This window comes from Sinocyclocheilus anshuiensis, unplaced genomic scaffold (assembly GCF_001515605.1).
Source record: "Sinocyclocheilus anshuiensis isolate Anshui unplaced genomic scaffold, SAMN03320099.WGS_v1.1 scaffold328, whole genome shotgun sequence".
NCBI classification, from domain to species: Eukaryota; Metazoa; Chordata; class Actinopteri; order Cypriniformes; family Cyprinidae; genus Sinocyclocheilus; species Sinocyclocheilus anshuiensis.
This window is the reverse complement of record NW_015558621.1, coordinates 30,151-49,919: the sequence shown is the minus strand read 5'-3', so window position 1 is coordinate 49,919 and position 19,769 is coordinate 30,151. Positions and strand designations below refer to the sequence as shown.

Sequence of the window (19,769 nt, the reverse complement as noted above, 5' to 3'; positions counted from 1 at the left end):
CTCTGACTGGATTCGTCTGAAAGAAGAAAGTCATATACACCTAGGATGCCTCGGGGGTGAGTAAAACGCAACTTAATTTGAATTTTTGGGTGAACTAACCCTTTAACTTCATACTTTTTTTTTTTAAACAATCTTTCATTACAGCCTGCTTGTTCTTTTGTTTTAATGTATTGTTATAACTATATATACTGTATATGTGGTCATATTTGTATATACTTGTAATTCAATTAAAAAAAGTAAAAAATATTGATCAATGAATCAAAATATCATGACTCATTCATATCTCCTCCATGCACAAAATTTCAATGCTTCTTGCTATAAATCCATAGAGTGACGTCTCACTCTCCACTAAAGAGGGCCTAGTATCTTCTGTGCTCATAGCAGTGGTCAGAGGGCATCTCTGTGATAAATGAGCCCGCCGCTCCATCAGAACACTCAGGCCACACAAGATCTGCACTCACTGCAGGCTATGAGTGTGATCTACGCTTATTGACAGATTAGACTCACTGCATGTGGTTGGGACCATGAAATATTCAACAGTGCCCATGTTTATAAATAGCATGCTGATTCTTTTGTGCTGAGAACGAGAATATAGGTTTGAACAGTGACATCAATATGAGTTCAAAATTGACTGGACTAAATAAAATAAAAGGTTGTGCTTTAGACTAAAGACTAAAGACATGACAGAAAGGGTCATGAATAGTATCAACAGCAACACCTGTCAGTCAACAGTCGAATGGCACCATCTGTCCTGCGCAGCGCTGGCAGCCTATCAACCGATACGATCAGAAAGGCCCCTTAGAATTGATGGATCTACTAACAATAGCTGAGGATTCTGGGATACTAAAGCATGGGTAAAAAAGACAGTGGGCTTAGCAGATATTGACTGAGGAATCTAATTAAAGCATAGACACCCTGCATGTTTATTTTGCTCATAAACTCTGTTTGTCTGAACATAGATATAATGCACAGGGAAATTTATGGGCCCTAAAGAGATTGTCTGGATAAAATAAAGCAAATAAATAAATATATTTTATATAATAAATGTACAGTCATCAAATTGCTTATGTCCTGGACAATATTACTGACTTAAACTGAATACCTGTATAAAAGTGGTAACCTGCAAATTACTAGAGCTATTTCTACCGAATAAAAAAAAAATAAAAACTTAGTTTTGTTGGTATAAATTAATGTATTTAGGTTGATTCAGTTATGTTAAATAATATTTTTGACAAATATTTTTATTGAATCAACCATGCATCATATTAACTAAATCAGTTTATTAGACTATATAAATGGATGTTCCATTTTATGTGAGTTTACATGATTATAAATGCATTTTTACAAAGTATTATGGATTTCTTTATGTGCAAAAACGTTTTATGAGAAAAAAAGTGAACAACCTGATCTTGTAGATTGGTGCAATTCATTGATCAGTAAGATCAGACTCTGCCCCCTGCTGGAGTAGGACTATCAGTGAGGCCCTCGCATTTTGAATTGCCTGAGAACACCTTTTCAATTACACAAGCCATATTAAACCATATTTACCACTTCTTTATCAGTCATACGATTCTCCATAATCCTCTTATAAAGTGCCGAGCCACAGGTAATGAATTTCACTGTTAAGCTCTGAAGTTCATTTATTTAGTTCATTGAACCATATGTATAAATCACCTGAAATACTCCATTTAATCATGGGATTTAAGCCAAATTAATTCCTTAAGTCACTGTAAACAACATGGAATTATATTAATCTGCATTGTTCTTTATATGATGGGATGGTTGGGTCAATCATCTCCATGACTCATGATGATCCTTGACTTAATAATTATAAATCATGCTTAAATATGCTTTCTTGGAGATTATTATTCTCTAAAACGCTTGGTTTGATGGTGATGACAGCAGTGCCAAAAACAGAGATCATTATAAAACCTGAATTTAAGAAATTGTACACATAATTACCAAATAACGGACAAATTTGAAATTTTTAGAAAATGTGCAGTGAAACTTCCTTGATTTGAACACTTCGATATTGTATAGGAAAATTGAAAAAAGGTAAAAACTCAAAATGAACTTTTCCACACTCTCAAACAATTAAAAAGACACCAAATGTAAAAAAAAAAATATACATGAACTAAAAGCAGGTTTTCTTTCAAATGATTCTAGAAGAAAAGTTCCCCTAATTGAAGAATCTTAAACAAAACACCTTACTAGAAACTAAACGATTTTGTCAAGTATTTGTTCTTATGTCAGCCTATCAAATAATCTTATGCCAAACCTGAATGCTAACAATAACCAGCCTGACTGGTTCATTAGCATTGTTGTTTCATGCCAACAAGGATGTTGATCCAGGAACATTAAGAATAGACACGATCAGCCTTGAGCACTGATCACTGACGCTGACAATCACAAGCTCTGACGTGCCATCATTTAGTGAAAGACCTGCCTGAGAGCCAGAGCACACAAAACTGGCACTGACTTTACAGAGAAGCAGGGGTGTGCACTGGAACACTGGAACTGAAACCCTGCACTGGAAACGATTTATAGCATTTATGAGGGTGGATTTAAATGATCACTGGCAGAGCTGCTTTAGATGAGCTCTCCAGGTCATGTGATTTTGAGGAAACTGAAAAAGCCCTGGAATTAAATAGACTGGTATACTGGCATGTGGCAGGAAACGGATGATTTGTTGAACTGCAAAGTGAAATGTAGTCCAATATTCATCAGGCTCCAGCAAATCACTGGATGCATATGCAGGCAGTGACTCACTGGATGATTAAGCTGAGTCTTTGTGTTAAACCGTGTGGTTCTTCTCAAGATACTGTTTGAAATGCTAAGAGCATCTGATGTGACTGTGTGTGTAACTCAGATAACACCTTTAGGGGAGGGGCTGAGAGAAGAACCGACAGATCAGCATGATAAATGAGAGGGCAAAAGAGGCTATCGCCAGAGATTTGTTTGTCTGCCAAAATTTTGTAATGAAACTTTGTCATTTTGTGTTAGTGATGCTTCAGAAAGAATACCGCATTAAAAACTGTAATCAGCACTTAAGATCCATGACAGTTGATGAGTGCAGTTTTTCCTGTGTTGTTGTATTTCATGATGAAAGAGGAAGTTTGGGTGGGATGTTTTGTCTTTGAAGTAGCCTTACATCACCTATAATTTAGTCAGCTGCATACATACACTACTGTTCAAAAGTCTGGGGTCAGTAAGAGTTTTATTTATTTATTTTAAATAATTTTATTTAGCATTAAATTAATTAAAAGTGACAGCATTTCAATTTCAAGTATTTCAATTAGAATCAGCATATTAGAATGATTTCTGAAGGATCTTGTGACACCGAAGACTGGAGTAATGATGCTGAAAAATCAGCTTTGCCATCACAGGAATAAATTAAATTATAAAATATATTCAAATAGAAAACAGTTATTTTAAATTGTAATAATATTTCATAATATTTTTTACTGTATTATAAAATAAATACAACCTTGGTAAGAATACGAGACTTATAAAATCTTAACAACCCCAGACTTTTGTGGCAAGTAAAATAAATTAATTAGTTAATTTTGTCAACACACACTAACAAATATGAATTCATAGCTAACAAACACCCACAAAACATTAACATAAACAAATATTTCAAAATCTTTGTAAAGGGGAAATATATCTGTCATTTTTGTTTTCTGTAAAAATGCTCACTTAAAAAAGACCCTTTCTCTAGTACAGACTGTGTGAACAGAAAGTGACAATATGCCTATAAATGGCTTTGTTTCAGTTAATGCATAATGTATTCCATTTCCATCTACTGTGATGCAAGATGTGAGTATTGGCCTATTGAGCTCGCCAGCACGCAATATGTCTCGGTCCACTTCTGCAGTGCCGTTGTAGTAACAGAGCAGCTGCAGTGCTACCTGCAGCTTCACTGGAGGGCAGATGGGTGCAAACACCAGCCAATGACAGAAGAGCTCCATTTCCCCTCATGCTCAAGCACAGCAGGTGAATGCATGCAGACCTAGCTTGAAACTGCAGTGCATTAAGAAGTTCTAAGATGCATTGAGAACCATAGTAGCTAATTAAATAGAAAAAGTCTCTCCATCTTACTGACAAGCAATCATAAAAGAATTACCAGAACTTCTAGCTGCTCTATAGGGCAAATCAATGTCCTTCTCAAATGCATGTAAAATACTGTCTCAGCTAACTAACATAACGAAACAAATGTTGAAGGGGAGTTCACAAAAAAAAAAAAAAAGTTATTTACCAACCCCGTAGAACTTTTTGTGTATTATTTGTCCATACAGTGAAAGCCAATAATGTTTCATTCATACAGTTTTGGAAAATGAGAATGTGAAGTGAATGATGACGGTTTACTTAGTTTACAAACTTTCTGTCTATGAGTCAAGGCTATTCACAGAAAAAATCTATGGCATTATGAATTATTAAACAGACTATCAGTTTCTTCATGGTCGGTTTTCTCAGTAACCATGGCAAGGCCACATGCATTATTAACATGTACAGGAACACTGGAGGTGAGGCTGATGTTAACTCACAGATCAACCTCTTTCCGGGTCTGTTCGCTGTGCCTGGGCTCCAGGGGAATCATGGAGCAAAACCGGGGCTAAATATTTCCATCCACCAATGAAACTGAGGGATTAAAATCACCTTTTCTTTGTGGACCATGTAAGCCGACGCAATGGAGGAGGCTTTGTTGACACCGGAGGATGGAAAGAGGCAGAAGAGGGTGAGATTCCGGGTGGCCTCAGGGAACAGCGGGCGGGTTTTGAAAGAGATGTTTAAGGATGAAGGGCCGTCGGATTCCCTGGATTCAGACTGCACCAGCAGCTTTGAGGCGGACCGGGCCAGCACTCCATCCACCAGCGGGGAGGCGAACGGACACCTGTGTGGATTCTTGGGGTCGGAGTTGGATGACAGTGGAAGTGAGCCTGATGACTTTCTGATGTTTGCAGGAGGAAGAGACAAAGTGTTGAGTACCAAACGAGTGAATATCCTCAGCAAAAATGGGACGGTTCGGGGAGTCAAGCACAAAGTTAGTGCTGGCCAAATACTCTTTGATAACTTGGCTAAAAACAATGGGGTAAGTCTTTGAGGGTCAGTTTTTCCATCTAAAATCAGTGGATGTCAGTGCACATTAGCTCTGATGAAAACTGACATTAATATTATCAGACTTTCTTTAATATTGACAGCTGCTCGGAAGCTTTGTGTCCTTAACAGGGTCGGAGCCTCTTTCCTCAGCCGCTATTGGTTACAGAACATGTTCTCTTCTCTCAGGCTTTGGCCAGACAAACGAGCTGTCCCACTGAGCAAGATCACTGTACGATTAAAGATTAATGATGCATTTCGTTAAGTGTTTTGGCTAAGCTAATCATCTTAATGTATTCTCAGGACCTCTGCTTTGTAGTTGAGCACTGAAAAAGTTGCTGATTGCTTTTGTCTGATATCAGATGTAATTCTATATCTTTTTAAACAGAGGGTAAATAGGGGATTAGAAGGACCAATAAAAACTACTACATATAAGGTCATTATTTAAATAATGAAATACATGACGTCTATCAAACAACTACGGAGCCCATAAGGGGCAAGGAGACTGAGATAGAAAGAATAATGATATTTCGATGCTTTTGCGTTCTCACAAAACTTGCAAATGCAAAGTTTCTTCACAGCAAACAAAGAAACGTTTTGTTAATGTATCCATTAAGTTGTGAAAATATTATTTCTGATGTTCTCGGAACATTTAAAAAAAAAAAAAAGAAAAAAAAAAAAAAGTGTTTTAAAGGGTTAGTTCACCCAAAATGAATTGCTCACCCGTAAGACCTTCGTTCATCTTTGAAACAAATTAAGATGTTTTTGATGAAATCCGAGAGCTTTCTGACCCTTGTAATGAAATTAACTCATTTGTAAGGGAATTAATTATTATTATTTCATTCAGGTTTTGAGAGGACTAGGATCTGAAGATTCGAATTCAACCTGATTAGAACTGATTCCAAATTTGATAGTTTACACTTTAAATCAAGGGTCGCGATCTTCCAATCGGCTTCTTGCAAGGCGGAGCGTGCATACATTAACAAGAGGCTCCAATTTATTATGTGGAGAAATGAAGATTTGCAGGTTTTGTTAATAACTTCTATATAGTGTCGTACAACACATACTGTTCGAAATAACAGCTTTTCACTTATTTCAATATTCTGCAATTATCACAAGTTTACGTTCAACACTAAACTTCACATATCTTACACACATATTAAAGGCCTTATTTCCTAAAAAGGGTAATAAACACTGATTAAAGTTGCACCGATTACATGAACACATCAAGCATATATATATAAGACATACAACATATTATTTGTGAATCTATTGCTCCGATACTTTCAATGATTTTCAATGATTGTCCGTGTACGTTTCTTTGTCTGTGACAGGAGAAACGCATGCTTTTCTGGAAGGTAGTAAAAGGATGCGTCCCTTTTTTTGGAATGCAGGGGGGAAAGGGGAGGTGTCCTGAGGTCATGCCCATGTCACGAGTTGGGAGTCTGCCATTCTTCTCCTGGACAGAGAGCTCTTAATCTGTCACTTTCTGTTTATCGGATTTAGCAATTTATGTGTTAAATGGTCAGGGGTATCACGCATCTGGTCCTTGAAAGCCCGTAAAACAAAGATAGTTTTGTATCCTAGTTTGAGTTAGGGTTTAAGCACTGTTTTTTATTTGAGTCTCTTGAGACGATACGCTAGATAGTACAGGAACTGCTTCAACACTTCACTGACCCTGCATGAGTTTTACGACCGCAGCTGGTTGCATAGGGGTTCCTCAGTTTGTTTCAATGGAATGTGATTGTTTCATGTGTGACTCAATAGTGTAAGTGGGTCCGTTCGAAGACAGAGATCCTACACCCTGCATAGAGAGCAACGCAACTGAAATGTTCTCAGGCCCAGAAACGTATTAAAATAGCCCATGTGACATCAGTGGTTCAACCGTAATTTTGCGAAGCTACGAGAATACTTTTTGTGCGCAAAGAAAAATATATTTTCTTTGCGTACTTTATTCATCAATTCTCGTCCTGTTCTCCGCCATTATCAAGAGTACCATGATGCATGTGCGTGCTGCTGCTGACATAGAAAATGCATGTGCTGCGCCTTGTTTACGAGCAGAGGAAAGCACGCACGTGTGTCGTGGTAAGTTACTCTCGATAATGGCGGAGGACGGGACGAGGAGGAGAAGAACTGCTGAATAAAGTCATTATTTTTCTTTTCTTTGCACACAAAAAGTATTCTCATAGCTTCGTAAAATTACAGTTGAACCACTGATGTCACATGGACTATTTTAACGATGCCTTAACTTTTCTGGGTCTGGGAACATTTCAGTTGCATTGCTGACTATGGGAAGGTCAGAAAGTTCTCGGATTTCCTCAAAAATATCTTAATTTGTTTTCCAAAGATGAACAAAGCTCTTACGGGTTTGGAACAACATGAGGGCGAGTAATTCATGACAGAATTTTCATTTTTGGGTAAACTCGTCCTTTAAGATTATCTTGATTATACAAACGTTAAAGGAATATACCATTTTATTATTCTGCAAAAATTATGGGAATGTTACTGATGAATGCTTTTTGAATGTTTTGAAACAAGTAGTAACTTTGAAATATCATTAGACAAAGATCCAAATGAAACATTTCAGAAAAACGTTTCATGAATGATTATAATTTTTTATGTGCTAACGTTTAGAGAACATTATAAAAGACCAGATAACTTGGAACAAATGTTCTATTAACGTTACTGAAAGAATGTTAGTTCCAGAACGTTAGTCAAAGTTCTGTCAATGTAATCACCATTACCTTTTAGCAGGGTAGCTGCAAAAATGTCAGTTCTGAGAACAGTTCATTTTTATTTATTTTTTTGGAGATGACACTTTTAGTTTGATAATTTGTTATCTAATGCAACGACATCTGTATTTTCTGCTCCCACAACACTGTATCATGTTTATCCCAGATGGCCTAACAGGAAAAGCCATCACCATCTTTGTCAGCATGTTTCAGTATGTCGATATAGCAAGTATATAAACTTTTTATGAGCTGCTATTTGATGTCAGATAAGGATGTGAGAATCATTAGTCTGACAATAAGTGCACAATAATTGCATTACTGCAGATTTATTGGCACTTCATACTTTAATCTTAACAGCTGACTCATGCTAATGCCTAGCTTACAATGCTACAGTATTTGCACTTGGCTTGCAGTTGTGCTCTTACTGGAATTTGAGGATTAGTACAATTTTCCTCAACTAGAAACATTTATAAATTGCTTGTAATACCACATCAACCAAACCATAATGTAGTAACTAAATGCTACAGTTGCATTAGAAAGTCCATTCTCTAGTCTCACTTCAAAATGTGTGAAGGTTGAGTCTATTTTTGCTCTTTGCTAAGAAAAACACCTTCACACTTCATGCGAGCTGTTCTTCTAAGAAAGGTCAATCTCAAGAAGAGTGACTCACAAAATCAATAGATGCTGCCTGCTGCCTCATGTTACCTGCAAAAGCTGCTGCAAACCTTGTACAGACTTAGAAAGCATAAAATACATTTATTATGCTTCTCAATTAGTTAAAACCATACTTTTAAAATGAAGTATATTCAACTGATTTGTTCTTATTTCTAAAGGTTTTGTTGCAGATTAATTAGCTTACTCTTGAAAGCAAGTGAGAAGTGTCATGATGATTAGATTGAAAACTGTGAAAGAGAGCCCCTCTCATCTATGCTTTCTTTGGCCCTCTCAGCCAGAACTGACTCTAGAGTTCGGGCGAATTGTAATCTACACCACCAGTTTTCGAGTGGTCAGGACTACATTTGAGCGATGCGAGCTGGTCCGAAAGATCTTTCAGAACCACAGGGTGAAGTTCATAGAGAAGAACATCGCTTTGGACAATGAATATGGGAAGGAACTGGAGACACGCTGTAAGCGAGTGGGTGAACCTCCCTCACTGCCTGTGGTCTTCATTGATGGACACTACTTAGGGGTCAGTGTACACACTCATGCTCCACATCTGTTTCAAAATTCACGCCATTATGCTAATGCTTGAACTCTTAATAATGATTTGCGTATGTTTTGCACATTCAGGATGCAGAGAAAATACTCGCAATGAATGAATTAGGGGAGCTTCAGGATCTCCTCACCAAAATAGAGGTAAATATTGATATTTTACACTAAAATAAAGGTTTCATAAGGGGCTTTTTGCAGCTATGCCAAAGAACCATTTTGGGTGAACTTGTTTTCTTAGTGTGAAGAACATTTTAATAATAAGCACCCTTTTCCACTAAAAGAACTTTTTGTGCATTGAAAAGCTTCCATGGATGTTAAAGTTTCTTCATGGAACTATAAATGTCAATAAAGAACGTTAATTTTTTAAGTGTACTATAAACCAAGTCTACATAAAAAAATATATATTTACCTTTTGGTTCCAGATGCTCAAGTAAAGTCAAATCTGGTTTATTATCATAATTTATTCTGTAAATGGAAACAGAAGCAAGACGTGACAAGAAAGGTTTATTATTACAGTTCATTATAGCTCTTTACACATAGACATACATGCATTATTTATCAGTGATTAATATTATTTACATTACATTTATGCATTTGGCAGGCACAATTTGCTATACAGTGGCTTCTCAAACATAGTGAATGTCAACAATTTCAACATAATCTTGAGGCAAATTTGTAACTATTCTACATTTTCACAAACTCATATGAATTTATGCAATCTCATATCATTTAGGAGTGGACCTTCACGCTTACGTTTTTATAAAAATTGTTCGTTTTTGTATGATTGACATTGTACACATTCATAAGAAATCGCCACTATGTAAAATAGTTACATCTTTCTGTGAGATTGGGTCCCATCAATAATTGCAAACGCTTTCAAAATAAAACAAAATAAAATAAAAGTACTAATAATAGCAAGCTCAAAATATTATTGTGCATTTATAAAACCAGTGTGCAGAACAACCCAAAATAATAGATAAAGTCAAGCTTGCATTTGTCTTATTTAATTAAATAAATAAAGCATCACTCAGATTGTATCTCCAAGAGAATGTGCACACGGGTGAGGTATTTCATTCAAATGCACTCGCATTCTTCTCTCTGTTTCTCTGTCTGATGGTAGAGGGTTCAGCACCCCGACACATGCCAGACGTGTGGGGGATTTGCCTTTGTCCCGTGCCCTATGTGCCATGGCAGCAAAATGTCTGTGTTCCGCAACTGCTTCACCGACTCTTTCAAAGCCCTGAAGTGCACAGCGTGCAACGAGAATGGTCTCCAGCCCTGCTCCAGCTGTTCTCACTAAGGTCCTCTTCAAGTGCCTGCAAACCCCTTCCCAGCAAAACCTCCACCCCCATAAGCCATGTATAAAACAAGAGACGCAGAAAGAACTGCTATTTGTGAATAAACTGTTTTTTTTTAGAAAACTCAATTACATGTCTACAGATGTAGTTTTTTTTTTTTACCATATTTGCTATTTGATGATGATTAATTATCACAGTATGAGGCTTTTTTTGTCACATGCCAACAGATGTCTGGCAACATTACCTAATCGGACAGCATGGACACTGTCTGTCACTGTAAATAAATATAGCAATTAAGTAAATTAACTAGTAGTTCAGAGAGGCATATCATCTTTCTGAACCCTATGATCCCAGCATGAGACAAAATTCAAAGCATTATCTGGTGAACATCAAAACAGGTGACCTACCGAGAGAAAAAACAAAAAACAAAGGACAAAACCCCAAACAAGTTAAGAATTTTAATAATAATAAAACATAATATTATTGTTGTCATTTTTTATATATAATAATAAATTAAGAATAATTAAATATTATTTTAAAATAAATAAATAAATATTCGTTTAATTATTTTCCAGCCAGTTAGGGATGTAGTTACATACGTTATATTTAATTATGCAAACTTTTGCAGGAATTAAATTGCTTGCCACTGAAAGAAGATGACCTAATGTCTGTATATGAATGATATCGCTTTTCAGTTCAGTTACAGGGTTGATTAAACAAAGCGTCAAATCTGTTAATAATAAAAAGAAGTGTAAATCAAGTGCATTGCAATGATACAAAATCATCACATAAATATACTTAAGGTTGACAGAAATCCTTCACAAACAGCCGGGCTGATACGGAAGTGCGTCTCTGTGCTTTCATAGCCCTGTACAATGCTGCTTGATTCTGGGTCTACAAGGCAGCATTGTAAAGAGGCTCAAAGCTCAGAGTAAATCATCTGTGCATGATGTCTACTGAGGGTACATAATAACACCACTGGCTGCCTCTCAAAATCTAGCGAGCAGCAGCATGTTTGGACATCATTGTAAGATGCCTCATAATGCAGGTCTAGGTAGGCAGCTCGTTAGGTTTTCCAGATGCAGCCAGTGTCACGTTAAGGTTAGATAAATGACAATATTGAAAGGTAAATTAACAGATAAATATAGTGTAATGCTTCCATTATTGCTGAATTAATAGAGCTGGAGGACGTGGCCAACAAGACAAGGCCGATAGCGCCCCCTATTGGTGTGTTTGCTATGACAAACATCAATAACAATAGGAAAATTCACACGAATATCAAATATCGACAGTCGATAAACAATCCAAACGGGCTAGCATGCAGACTCGGGATATATATTACGGTTAAACTCCAGCAATAAAGCAATACTAATACAATATTTAGGTATTTTAGAGGACATCTGATAATAAATATCTTATGTCTTGTGAACAAAACACAAATTTATCGTTCGTTTGACTTTTAACAAAGCGCGCGATGTATAAAATCGACAGATTTAAATGAACCTTCGCAGAATCAGTGATTTATTTTGATATATACGCATCTCAACGACAATATCCATTTCTATACAATCTATCGAGTAAATATTAGTCATCAGATCAAAAGAAAAAACACACTTCACCTTCACAGAGATCAAACCCTCAGTCGCGGGAAGAAATCCGATGTTCAGCCGCGGCGTCTCTACCTTTCTTCATGACCACCATCACAGATGCGCCACACGTTTCTCGTGTCCCTCCGCGGCGGCGTCTCAAACCCTAGTGCGCTTCATACCTAGACAGCGTTTTGGGACGCGTAGGGCGCAACCGAGTCAAGTGCTCACAACGCGCTCACATATGTTGTCTAGGTAGGCTGCTCACTAGAATTTGAGACACAGCCGATGTACAATATCCCTGCTGCTGTAGATGCATCCTGTACACCGCAAACTGAAATCACGGCTGCCATTGACCATACAGCATCCTATATGATGCTGCATATTAGGTGGTCGAAATCTATATGGTTCTATTATTTTGAGAAAGCCTTTTATATATGTAGGCTGCAGCTCAAATGTCCAGAAATACATCTGAGCCAATCAACATGAAAGGCTAAGATTACTGATAAGTGTACTAGCCAATGACATTGACATTTTTGGAAGAGCATGTTAAATAAGAGCCGTCATATAAGGAATATATGAATATAAAATATTTTTTTAAATGTGTTTGGAAAAAGTCTCTTATGCTCACCAAGGCTGCATTTATTTGGCCAAAAATACTGTAAAACAATATTTTTAAAATATTATAACAATTTAAAATAACTTCAAAATAATAATAATTCAAAAGTTAAATTTAAACTAATTAAAATGTTTTGTAACATTCTAAACATTAACATTTTATGTAACTTTTGATTAATGCATCATTTGAGGAATAAAAGCATTAATTCCTTTAAAAATAGAATTTATTTCTTAAAACAAAACAGTAAAAAAGACAAATATTCAGTGGTTTAATAAATTAATTGCAATTTATTCATCCTTTCTTCAGTAGCTCCAAACAGCTCAAAGATCTAACCAAATAGCAATCTGTCAAATAAACATATTTAAAATATATATAGTCTTAAAGCCTTTTCCATAACTACATTTTACACTTCATCCTTGCTAACCATCCTTGAATGTGTTCATCCAACCTGCATTAGATGTCTGACTGTTCCTAAGGGGAAATTTTACAATGTTCATAAACAATACATAGACTTCACAAGAGAGCAGGTATCTACCACAAAATATACTGTTTGTATGTGTACTGAGGGTATTTAAATGGACTAAATGCTTATTTTTCAGATATCAAAATAAGAATGTTGCATTTTCACAGTCAGGAATTATTTACAATGGAAAAACACGTGCATCACATGTGTTCACAAACTAGGTTGGCAACACAACAATGCCACCAATGACTTTAGAAACAGAGCTGTTTTTGGACATCTACAATTGCTTTCTTCATTCAGTCACACTAAATTACAGCGTAAACAGATGAACAGTCCAGAAAGCAGCATAATGACATTAGTACTTTTAGTAGAGGAAGGATGTGAAGATCTGAGTAGTCTTCATCACTTGAGGTGGGCCATGGATACCCGTTGTATTAAATTTGGTTCTATAGTTCTCTCATTACTGATAAATGTGGATATAATATGGTTTAGAACACACTTTCTTCATCTGTTATTAGTACTATTTTAAATACGTGTAATTTATGAAGGAATCTGAAATGTTTTTTTTTTAACTGATTTAAACATCAATTTAAACTGGATTAAAAAAAGTAGATTACAATTACTCTTCATTTTGCCCTTCAAGCTAGGTTATATCCTGTTTACTAATACTTTAGTGTTATGACAGAACTGTTGTAAAATATGAGTGTTCATGCTGCTTGTAAATTGTGAAATGAAATAAGACTGGTCCTTTTACAATCCATGGACATGATTTCAAAGCTCTGATGGTACGAACTACCACAGATCTGAAAGCTAATGACTGTAAAATAATAATTTATTAGCCTTGTCTCTATCCAGCTGGAGTCCACTCTGTATTGGCTATGGTTTTGCTATATTATCAGCTACTGAAACCATGTACAGGTTAGTGCTTGGTTGATGTGGGACTGATGTAACATAAGACCTCAGCTGATTGGCTGGTTGGAGAGAATGGGGCGCTCATGGTCACTCGAGGTTTGATTCGTTTTCCTTCCGCTCCATCCTGATCTCCATTCTGCAATGTGTCATGATGACATTATAAAATCTCCAGATCCACATGCCGCACCTCAGGATTACGTTGCTGTCGGAGATACAGAGCAGAAGTCAGTCAAGGAAAAATGAGGACTAGTAAGTACTAACTTGTTCTAAAGAACATTCGATTCAACACATTACCATCCAAAAGTTTTTTTAAGAAAGAAAAAAATGGACACTTTTATTCTGCAAGACAGTATTAAATTGATCAAAAGTGACAGTAAATACATTTACATGTATTTAAAAATGCTGTTATTTTGAACTTTCTCTTCACCAAAGAATTCTGAAAAAATGTTATCACGGTTTTCACAAAATATTAAGCAGCAGCAACTGTTTTAAATGTTGATAATAATAAATGCTAAAATGTATAAAAATCTTTTATGCTAAAATCTTTAAATGTTCATATTTGATTTTGAATTAAATCTCCTTTTTGTAAATTCAGAAATATCAGAGCATAAAAAACGTAAATAAATAAATTGAAAAGCCAAGAAAATTACAATTTTCACACAACAATTTGCATTTAACTTTCTTGCCATCTGCCAATGCATCATATATAGTGTGAAAAGGCAATTACAGTGTTGTTCTCTGTAAAACATCAAATCTGATTTTCCTTTCCCAAAATGAAACCCTGGAGAGTGAAACTGGAAGGTTTCACTTTGATTTATTTTGAATAGTTGTGGCCAAATAGCTGAACTGATTTCCTTTATGTGCAATCATGAGTGTGGTGTCTGCTGAATGTAGTGCTGACTTATTCTGACAGCTAACCATACAAATTTACTGAAGGATTGTCAGGATGGAGACAAGAGAGATCTGAATCATACATTCTTAAAAATAAAGGCTCCAAAATGGGCTTTTCACAGCACTGCCAAAGAAGAACCATTTGTGACCCTGGACCACAAAACCAGTCATAAGGGTCAATTTTTTTAAATTGAGATTTATACATCACCTGAAAGCTGATAAATAATAATAACAAATAAGCTTTCCATTTATGTATGTATTGTTAGTATAGGACAACATTTGGCTGAGATACAACTATTTGAAAATCTGGAATCTGAGGCTGCAAAAAAAAAATCAAAATATTGAGAAAATCGCCTTTAAATTGTCCAAATGAAGGTCTTAGCAATGCATATTACTAATCAAAAATTAAGTTTTGATATATTTACGGTAGGAAATTTACAAAATATCTTCATGGAACATGATCTTTACTTATTATCTTAATGATTTTTGGCATAAAAGAAAAATCGATAATTTTGTTGACCCATACAATGTATTGTTGGATATTGCTACAAATATACCCGTGCTACTTATGACTGGTTTTGTGGTCCAGGGTCACATTTATGGTTTGCCAAAGAACCTATCCGTGAACAGTTTTTAAGAAAATATTGGTTTCTTAGTGTGGAAAATATTTCAAAGAATCTTTTTTTTCACTATAAAGAACCTTTTGTACAATAGAAAGGTTCCATGTTTGTTAAAGGGTCTTCATAGAACCATAGACGTCAATTAAGAACTTAAGTGTGGTCTTCTCAGATACCTTAAGTTCTTTCTCTAGACGGTCCACCTCTGCTCCTAAGGTGTCAATAATGTTCTCCCCGTGCTTCAACATAAAGTTCTCCAGCTCCTCTGGTGTCTTCACCTGCTGAATGTCCTGCAGGCCAAACACACACAGTTACACTATTAATATGCAGAGCTCACAAAAGGATGATTCATTAGCAAAAACTACCATGAATTTGTTTGAGTGCTAATAGTTTAGTCACTTCTATGAAACAATGGATAGACTTGAAACAAATGCTAAAGTCACGTCAGATTATCTACATCACAGCAGAAGCCTTGTCTCTTAGCACGTACGTTGAGGATCTGTTCAATGTCTTGCTTCTCCAGGTATGATCGTGTCACCACCCGCCCATCAAAGTCCACCTCTGCCTTGAAGCGCACTTTGCTCAGCCCCATATCTGTGGCTTTGACATCATGAATCGCCCTGGAGACAAAATGACCTGAAGTGAGGACATCAAATCTAATTTCATCAAAGCACGAATGTACACTGATGTAACTCTGTCTGAGCAAGCTTACATTTCAGAATGTGATGCTTGCCTGAATTTGAAAAACATTTGAAGCAGGTTGCTTCTGTCTCCTTGTTAAAGCACTGTCATGAACTGTAAGATGGCAGCTTGTTTGCTGATGAAGCTCTTATTATGCAGACTTTGGTTACATGTAGTGGACACATACAATGGAGAAAGGCAGGGATGGAGGACTGACCTGACAGCAGGGTCATTTTCCAGAAACTCTGTGAGCTTCTGCACATGCTCGGCCTGGATGGAGCGACCCAGCAGAGCCTCTGTGTTAGTGTAGATGAGGAATGCAGATACTGTTCCTAACAGGGTGCCCACACCCAGAGAACCCAGACTGTCATAGTAGGGGTTACCTATGAAGGGGGAGAAAGAGAGAGGCATTAAATATATTAAATGTCATGTACAGTACATAATATGTGAGACTAATAGAATGCAACCCACATCAATGGTGCCGGATGACATTCTGACAAATGAATATAGCATCTACCATGAATAAGGTTACCCACGACCCACTGAGTTATAAAAAAGGTGCAATGAGCTGTGTGTGTAATATTAGCAGTATCTAAATGGCAACTAAATGGCACATTTTTACATTTATGCACATAAAGGTTAACAATGAATTCTGAAGTAATCCATTTAGCTATATGCTAAAATTGACACACACATTTTCATATATTCATTCGCAATATGGTCATCTCAAGGTTCAAAGTTTATTATAAGCCTGGAGGGCAATTTTTTGTGCAGCATAAAATTCAAGAATTTTATATATTTTATATATATAAAATTTTTAATAAATTCAAAATAAATTGTTTCTAAACAATTGTTTCTAAATAAATTAGTTCTATATTTCATCATTATTTTTGACTGTTATTGTTTGCCCCGTTAAAGTTAAGTACAGTTAAGTTAAGTCTTGTCTTTTTTTGCCTGATTCCTTTGTCTTTTTTTTTGCTTGAACTACAAGTTTTTAATGTTTTGATTCACCTCATAGCTGGTTGGCTTGATTCACAGCTTATAAACAAATCAATTTTGCTTGGTTGGAACAGCAGCTACGCTAATTATGTCTCTATTTGTTTCTCTGTTTCTGTAACTAGGATTTACACAAGCTTCAGTCTGGATCCAGAACACCTGAGAAGAGATGATGCCAACCCCTCAGAGGACCTCAGATGATGTCAACCCTGAAACATACAGAACTACCACATTTTGCTATAAGTTTGATTGCATCATATAATAATTGCTGTTAATAGTGTTCATCGTCTGTTTGATTACGTCTTAATTAATTGATTTTTCTGTACATTTCTGCCATATGTACATTAACTGACAGTCACCACTGATAAGCTAGCTACCACTAAATATTGTAGAAACTTAATTTGCTGTAAAGTTGCTTTGCAACGATTTGTATCGTGAAAAGCGCAATACAAATAAACTTGAATTGAATTGAATAACACTTTAACAAAGACACTTTAACAAAATCTCTATGGAAAAATACTGAAAAAGTTGGCGGGTACTAATGCACTCCACAATACAAACTGTTTCTTGAGTATCAAATCAGCATATTAGAATGATTTCTGAAGGATCATGTCACACTGAATACTAGAGTAATGACTGCTTAAAATTCAGCTTTGCCATCACAGCAATAAATTACATTTTTAAATGTATTATAATAGAAAACAGTTATTTTAAACTGTAACAATATTTTACAATTGCACTGTTTTTACTTAATTTTTTTTAATCAAATAAATATCAATAAGACTCTTATTTCAAAAGAAAAAACCTTACTGATCGCAATCTTATGAATTATAGTCTAGGTGAATTGGTATACAGCAGTCTTTAATGCCACAATAGAGACCTCTAGTGGTACAAACAAAAGTGCTATTTTTTTCTTTTAAAGCCCTGCTATGTAAAATAACATTGCTGTTAGTTTCATGGTTGATTACACTTCAATAACATACAACTGTAGTAAGCGCCAGATAATAAACTGAGCTGAAACTGCCATCAGGGCTGTTCTCAAGCATGAAAGCAGGTTTACTGAATAGAGCATTATCCAGATCTCTACACAAATTTTCCACAAAGCCATGAAAACCACAGGGCAAGAGGACCAAGCTTCTGGGCAGCCGTAGGTGTTGACTTTGTGTGTGCACAGAATTGCGTTTAGAGCTGGATTTACAAAGCTTAAAAAGAACATCAACTGCTCTTTATAAAGGGGATAAAGCTCAGGCCCATGTGCTTATTAAACCTGACCCTGTGGTAGAGACAACGGTTAGCATGAAACAGGAGGGTCAGGCACTATTCTTGTGTTTATTTGAAATACCTGTGAGAGACGTTAGTCCCATACATCCAGCTGCCATCACCACCCCGAGCACAGCAGCAGCGTCCTCCAACAGGACCACGTTAGTGCTGGGGTCTCGACTTTGCATCACTGTCATACACAAACAAACAAGGATTATCAAACTGATCATCTCCAAACTGTGTCAAAACCATAATCACAATCAAATAACAGACAAGGCTAATAGAAGAGTTAAAGCTGCAGTCCGTAACGTTTTTGTGTTCAAAATGTACAAAATGTATATAATAATCGAGTACACCATGAATCCATGTTTTTGGCTTGTCCTGAATCACTACGGTACACCTATAATACGTGTTTATATGCGGATTATTTTAGACTGGTTCGGGTAGGTACCGCTGCGGAGTAGCCCAATACCTGCGTGATTCGTCCTAGACATAAACAGAGAGAAGTAGCTCCGGCTACAATGTTCTTCCGCAAGACGCACGCAGTGTTTATTAACCGCTAGAGCGCCAAAAGTTACGGACTGCAGCTTTAACCGAAGGTACATACCGTACTCATAAAAGGACAAGCCTTGTTCACGTGCACTCTTCTTGATCTCGTTAATGGCCACCAATAGTGTAGCTTTATGGGGAATCAGCAGACAGATGATATTTAAATAGTGATACTGTCAGACCTTTCTGAATGTTAATGAAACTATGGAAGAGGAAACCACATCTCACCTCCTTCAGATACCAGAGATCCTGCTAAAATACAATAAGCCTGCAAAAGACAATAATAAAAAAAACAGCTATATTCACTATTGTTCAAACTTTGAGGTCAGTAAGATTTTTTAAAATCCACTTTTATTCAGGACAGATTAAAATGATCAAAAGTGACACTAAAGGCATTTATAATACAACAAAGATTTCTATTTCAAATAAGGCTGCGTTTACACTTGGCATTAACACGCGATCACCGTGATCCCATCAGTCAATCAGAACACGGCGCGTTTACACTTGGCAACATCAACTGACTTTTCTATTTGGATAACCGATCGGATCTGTCTTTCACGCGCAATATTTAAATAAGTTTGCAGAGAATGGCCCGGTGCAAAGACAACCTGAAGTGGTGGGCTTTCTTTTGAAAAGCATTTTCAGTCGCGGGACATTTTACAAATCAAAGATAAGTGTAGGAGTCTCACTAGTCTCCACACGGGTGTTCTCCGTCGCGAGAGAGGGGGCGGCGTTTTGCGTGATGTCGACCTGCGAATGCAGACACGATGGCTGGATTGCATTTACATTACACTGAGATCCGATCACAATGCATCCTCGACTACCTCTGGACCAGGACACACTGATCGGATTACAT

General features: G+C 36.5%; 2 protein-coding genes across 2 annotated transcripts in view; one reads left to right on the top strand and one right to left on the bottom strand.

The window, feature by feature from the left end:
• Positions 1 to 4,690: 4,690 nt before the first annotated feature.
• Positions 4,691 to 10,780, top strand: LOC107680575 (glutaredoxin domain-containing cysteine-rich protein 1-like). The gene is made up of 4 exons (XM_016476511.1): positions 4,691 to 5,092; positions 8,779 to 9,018; positions 9,120 to 9,185; positions 10,162 to 10,780. Exons 1-4 carry the CDS (start codon positions 4,691 to 4,693, stop codon positions 10,339 to 10,341), a joined length of 888 nt encoding a protein of 295 aa, XP_016331997.1. The 3' UTR covers positions 10,342 to 10,780.
• Positions 10,781 to 13,821: 3,041 nt separating this feature from the next.
• The window catches only part of LOC107680574 (zinc transporter 9-like), a 22,365-nt gene continuing 16,417 nt past the window's right edge, over positions 13,822 to 19,769 (bottom strand). The window contains exons 30-33 of the mRNA XM_016476510.1: positions 16,326 to 16,491; positions 15,918 to 16,047; positions 15,604 to 15,717; positions 13,822 to 14,121 (exon numbers count right to left, since the gene is read on the bottom strand). Coding sequence (XP_016331996.1) covers positions 14,077 to 14,121; positions 15,604 to 15,717; positions 15,918 to 16,047; positions 16,326 to 16,491 — 455 coding nt within the window. The 3' untranslated portion in view covers positions 13,822 to 14,076. The remainder of the gene's footprint in view (positions 14,122 to 15,603; positions 15,718 to 15,917; positions 16,048 to 16,325; positions 16,492 to 19,769) is intronic.